The sequence below is a fragment of the Magnolia sinica genome, chromosome 1 (assembly GCF_029962835.1).
Source record: "Magnolia sinica isolate HGM2019 chromosome 1, MsV1, whole genome shotgun sequence".
Taxonomy (NCBI): domain Eukaryota; kingdom Viridiplantae; phylum Streptophyta; class Magnoliopsida; order Magnoliales; family Magnoliaceae; genus Magnolia; species Magnolia sinica.
The window spans coordinates 132131814-132138110 of NC_080573.1; the positions used below are offsets into that span (position 1 = coordinate 132131814).

The 6297-nt window shown below is 43.0% G+C and overlaps 1 protein-coding gene across 1 annotated transcript; it reads right to left on the minus strand.

The window, feature by feature from the left end:
• Positions 1–3269: 3269 nt before the first annotated feature.
• On the minus strand, positions 3270–5455 carry LOC131217690 (probable polyamine oxidase 5). The gene has a single exon (XM_058212664.1). The coding sequence runs from the start codon at positions 5297–5299 to the stop codon at positions 3647–3649; it is 1653 nt and encodes a 550-aa protein (XP_058068647.1). The 5' UTR covers positions 5300–5455; the 3' UTR covers positions 3270–3646.
• Positions 5456–6297: the final 842 nt, after the last annotated feature.

The window sequence follows — 6297 nt, forward strand, 5'->3', positions numbered from 1 at the left end:
TTTACATAACATAGTATCCCTTTGTTCCAGCAATCCTAAAGGAAATGCTGCACTCCTTTACCAAAAATGAGAAAGAAAATAAAAGAGAGATCAACATTTCCTGTTACAATTCAAAAAAAAAAAAAAAAAAAAATCACTTACAAGTTACAAAGTTTCAAAATTCAGAGCTAAATAACGGCCACGGCACTGCAACCATTGTAACCTTGTTCCAGCTGTTTGGGTAATCTTTACAAGTCCTGTTTCCTAAAAATTCCTGTCTAAATATTGAGTAACAAGCTATCCAAATCATAGTCTTATCTTAAATATATAACACAAAAGCAGTTGTGGTATCAAATCGTGATTAAAAACGTCACGTTCAACAAAAAATTAGGTTATTTTTGAGAAAGACCATCAAAGTAAGATTTTACAGATGGTATCAGAGCGTAGTTAGGTCTTTATTTGCCAATTGCTCGAAATCTAAGGAGTGTTAATGAGAAGATGACGGATCGTGATGTATGTGTCTGGCTAACGTTAAAATCCCGACACCATGAATTCGTATCACCTCTCTTCCCTGACGCCTTTGGGTCCCTTGCACGCTCTCTTTGCTCGCTTTCCTCCCCACATCGTTGTCCATGTCGTGACCGCTGAGTAGTGATGGCCAAACAGCTTGTCGCTTAGCTTACACCATGCATAGAAAAGATGTTCGCTCAGATTTGGATCCACCAACTAAATATTTACCAATGTACTTAGTTCCAGGAATTAATAGAAGATCATGGCCCCTGAATTTTCCTTTGATCTTGTTCTGTTTCTCCTCTTGTACATTTTCTTCAACTTCAATGCATGTATTTAGCAAGAAAGCCTTATACAGTGCTCAAACACAACAAGATTGTAACAATTTTCCCATGTTTTCAGTTTGAACAGGTGGGAGTTTGGTATAATCTGGACCATTAATCTGTTGAGTCCCACCAAGGATTGAGAACGCCCACAAAATCCTCACACTTGGAGATCCAGTGGTCAATATCAGGACCTTTTTCAGTTGAATGCTTACTGTTCTATTTCTATTCTCAACCATCTATCTCTAGGCCACACGTCTTAAAGGTTAAGATTGTCTTAGCAAGGAGATATTCGAGACATGACAGATCAATGGTCTGGACTTCCTTGGCCTTTCCCATTTTTTCTATAATTTCCGCGACTTTTCTATTTTCCCGTGCAAAGCAAGGGCGTTTTAAATATAGCAAAGATAATAACTCTGATAATGAAATGGTGATCATGATCATAGGTCACATAAGGGTACTTCTGTCGACGTGGGTTATATCGTCCGAGCAGTAGAGGATATCTACAGTACTGTCAGGCATAAAAATTTATCCATGTGGGCCCATCGTTGAGAGATCAACACTGTTAATTTGATTGGTCCCTCCACAGATAGACCATCTCCCAGAAATTTTGATTGGTCCTTCCACAGATAGACCATCTCCCGGAAACCTCCAAGATCGGAAGATCCTAGAAATCTAATATTTGGCATTTCCTGCTCTAGATGTGGACATTCTCTATACGTGCTCAACCGTCCATTAGGAGACGGCCCATCGGAAGGTTAGGATAGTCGCATGGAGTAGATATCTGGGCAGTGGTCTATCCACAGGGGGGACCATCAAATCAACAGTCTGGATTAACCATCCATGAACCCCAGGGTGAGAGGTTGGAACAATCCCAAGAAGAAGGGGAGGAGTGGGTGGGAATCGGAGATTCTCCTTTGTTTGTTTTGATTAATAGCTGAATCAGAAAAGGACGTGGTGCCAGATTGGCTTGTGATATGCACAATCATCTTAGGGTGATTAAAACTCCCCAGCAGGCAAAAGAAGAGAGGTGGGCCACACCAGTGTTTTGGGGTCTGGCATAATTACAATAACAGTCCCCATGAACAGCTCTTGTGACTTTGACTATTCATGGAAAAAAGAAACAGAAAAAAAGAAGAAGATTTATACACCACAACAGCCATGTGATTGTTTCTGTGTATATGATTTAAATGGGATTTTGGGTTTTGATAGACATGTAGTACATTCATACTGCAAGTGGGGCGCATGTTTCTTCGATCCAGGCCGTTGGTTTGGCGCCTTTGCTCCTGGAATCCTATTCCCTTAATTGGTGATCGGCAAATATACAGCTAGAAAGAAAGTAATGCAACTTTCCACATCCAACTGAAAAGGCCAACGATTAAATGGTTCAGATGTTTTGATGTGTTTTTTTTTTTTTCAAAGCACGTCTTATGCACGGTGGGGCCCATCATATCAATGGTTCGGATTACTGAACCATGGGCCCCACTTAAACTGAAAACCTGAGGGGACTGTAGATATTCTTGGGTTCAACATCGAATTACCTCTCTTTGATAGTGATATAGATATGTGGATTAACCAATTAAGAAGATTATCATAGATGGAACTGATATTTACACCCAACCCTTTTGATATTTACATCCTGTTTTTTTGTAACTCTGATGATAAATAGTACACCTTTGACATATTGTACCAAAAAAGCTGAAAGAAAGGGTGTATCTGACAATAAACTCATACAACACAAGAGTCGTGTGATTGCTATTGTCTGGATCCCTTGATGAAATGGGTATTTGCAGGAAGGAGCTTAGGCCTTGAAGAAAACCATAAATCCATGAAACAGTGTCAGGAAGAGAGCAGTAGATGTTGAAATTCATACATCACAAAAGAGTCGTGTCCGGATTATGTACCACAAACGGAAGAACATGTATATGTTGATCCCGACCATGTATCCTGCTTTGATTGGACTATCTTAACCATCCAATAAATGGGCCTTTGCAAACATTTTGAAGTATGAAATTGATGGTTTAGATCTCATCCATCTGAGATGGAGGCAGAGGAAATGCGGTGACGTGGGACGGTAGTTGGATCATTATACAGTTAACAGTTAAAGGTTGAATTAGTTAGTGAGAAAGAAAGGTAGTTGGATTAAGAAGATTCTTAAGAGTCCTTTGTAGTGTAGGAGACAGAATCACATATAACTGATGAAACAGTGAGAGTAAGAGATGGTGTGACATTCCAACAGCAACCAAGCAGTATGTTTGGTGAATGATTTTGGGGGTATAGTTGGAAAGGAGTTGAAGAGACTCCAGGCTGGAAAGAGCCGCATCTATCGGATCCTGTCCACTGATGAAAACGAAAGGACCAAAACAAGCACGTCCCTACAACTCCGAGAGATAGTAAGTGAGAGAGAGAGAGAGAGAGAGAGAGAGAGAGAGAGAGGAGATGAATGGTCGAGTGGTAGTAGAAAAGAACACTTGTGAGATCCAAAGCTTTCTCCTTTTTTTCTTTTTCTTTTCTTTCCTTTCAATATACAATCAACACACCATAATCTCAAACAGTTGCTTTGAAGATCCAAAGAAACCCAATTACAACAAAAAAACAAAGAAGGGGAGAGAAACATTAGAAAAATAAAAAAGAAGGAAAAGAAAGGAAGCTTCTTTCAATACCACATCTCAAAACTTATCCATCTCTCTCTCTCTCTATCTCTCTCTCTCTCTCTCTCATACATTCGAAGGAGAGAAAAGGCGGGTAAATCAGAGAGAGTGGAGGTGGGTAGGATTAATTGAGGAAGAAGAACAAGAAAAAAGGTGTTTGGAGAGGTTCTTCTTTCGCAACAGCTATGGAAACCCAAAGCTGCTATAGTGTTGGAGGAGTCTAGTGGCTTCCCTAATGCCACTGAAGTAAGCTCCATGAGTAGTAGAGTAGTGTGTTCTATGTGTTGCTTCGCCAGCAAACAGAAGCTGAAGAGGGGGTGCGCTGTCTGTCGGACCTTCCGGCAATGGCTCTGCCATCAAATCCAGATCTTCGCCGCTCGATCCCACCGCTACAAAACTATAAGAACCCAAGAACAGCGGGTCATTCCCCCATCCACTTTTTAAAACCTTTGTGAATTTCCCATAAGACCGCTCGAATTTAGCCACCCCATTCAGGTTTCCATTGCAGTAGTGAGAATTTAGGCCCCGTTGGGGTGTGATCGAATCAGGGAGTAAATGGCAGAGTGTCGCCGACACCCCTTTGATGATCTCGTTGTCTTTGAGCGATTCAAGCTCGAGAGCTTCATGACCAGCAAACCATGAAAGAAGGACATTCGAATTCTTGTAGATTGGACACAGAGACACGGTCTTCCTCATCCACCATGGAACCTTACCCTGTTTTACCGATGGATTCTGCTCGAAGACCATCTGCAAGAAGGGGAGTTCCTTGAAATTCTTGCCTTCTGTATCCAATTCAAGAAACAGCTTGTTGACGACACCAAATCCAAGCCTTGTAATCGCGTCGGTTTTGAAGGATGGAAGCAAGGGATTAAACATTCCTGGCTTTTCTTTACGGATTCCGGCCTTGAGCACACCCAGTGAAACTGTAACAATTACATGATCGGCTGCCATGACTGACCCATCATCGAAATGTAGCTTCACTGGCCTACTACCCTCTTCATCTGACGGTTGAAAGCCTTCCGGGTGCCATTCGATCTTCTCAACTTTCCTGCCTAATTGGATCAAACCAAGAGGCAGGACCGACGCCAATGATTCGATGATGCTCGTGTACCCTTTAGCGATGGTGATCTCTTCATCAGGGAACTCTCTATACTCTTTCTCAGCTTCGAAGTCGAGCTGAGAAAGATCGCCAGCAGAAGTGTAAGTCCTCTCAGTATTCTCATGCATGGCAAAGATTGCTTCTTCAAGCGATCTACGGCTCCAATTCCCTAAATCTTGGATTGATTTCCGATCTCCCTTCAAAACCCAATAAGCCTCCAGGCCACGCCGTAGGAAAGAACCGATGCTGAGCCCTCGGCAGCCGTTGCTGACGCAGAGCTTAGCAGCTTTACCTGCAATTCTGCAACCGTCTTCGCTTTCGTCACCATCGTCGGCGAGCTTCTTCCCCTTTGCAAAGTCCATCAGTTGCCTGTAGAGCGATGAAATGGGGTCTACAATGGTGGGGTCTACCTGAAACCCGCCTTCTGCGACGGTGAGGTGATCGTCAGGGAATCCGTCCATCCGCTCCCATGGCTGGTCTGAGTGGAGAGAGCCGATCTGGGTGGCGATGTTGTAAATTGGGCTGCCGCCGATGCCGTGGATCCACGTCGCGCCCATCTCGATGCGGTCGCCTCCAAATTGAGAAGTGCGGATTCTGCCGCCGATGCGGTTACCACCCTCGACGATGGAGAGGTCGAAGAGTTCGGCGGAGCCTGGTGCGGTGTGGAGCTTGTTGGCGGCTGCGAGGCCAGCCATTCCTGCTCCTATGATAACAATTCTCGGCTTTTTGGCAACCATTCTATTTAGAATATTTGTAAATAGAATGAGATTCTGAAATTCTAGAGGAGAGGGAGAGAAAGAGAGAGAGATGGAGAGAGTAAGTAGTAGAAATGTAGGAAGACAAGGAAAGGAAAGAGAGAGAGGAAGGGGGTTATAAGGAGAAGAGGAGAGAAGGGACGAAGCAGGGGGGAATTGAGTAGGGCCACGATGGGTCAGTCAATTTTCGAATAAAGACGAGGCTCTCCTTTTCTTGAACTCTACGAATATAGCCTCTACATAGCTCTCTCTCTCTCTCTCAGCCATACATTCATCCGCCACTTCGCTCCTCGTCGTGGCGTCTGGCCCATCTCACTCTCCCTTTTACTGCATATTACGTCTTTAATAAACTAATCCTCTTGTATTTTAAAAGTCTGATTACGTGTATAAATTACGCACCATTGTCCGGGAACTCGGATTCGATGGTGACCTTCCACAGCCAGAGACGGTGCTGGAAAAGCTCAATCATACCACCATGGTGTATGTGTCCGTCCATCCATTTTGTCCTATCATTTTAGGGAATTAGAAAAAAAAATAAGATAGATCCAAAGTCCGTGTACCCTACCATGAGAAGCAGCGGATATAATGACACCCACTCTTGAAACTTTCTTAGGTCCATCATTATATTTATTTACCATCCAACTTCTTCTTAATATCAGACAAACTTATGTGAATATGAACTTGGATGAAGGGAAAACCCAAATATCACCTTGCAGCCTTCAAGAAGTTTTGTATAGTGTGCATTCAATCCTCACCCTGTGGCCTACTTGAGCTTTGATCTGCCTCATCTTTGAGCTTGTATCCTAAAATGATTTGGCAAAATGGATGAATGGTGTGAAGAAAACACATACATCAAGCTAGATGATCATGCTCTAATCTTTTTTTTTTTGGTTTAGATCCGGATGCAATAGGGTTTGTGGACCCATTGGGTCTTTGTACCCTGTTTTGAGCCAGGTTCGGTTTGGGTTGAGTCTATGTCA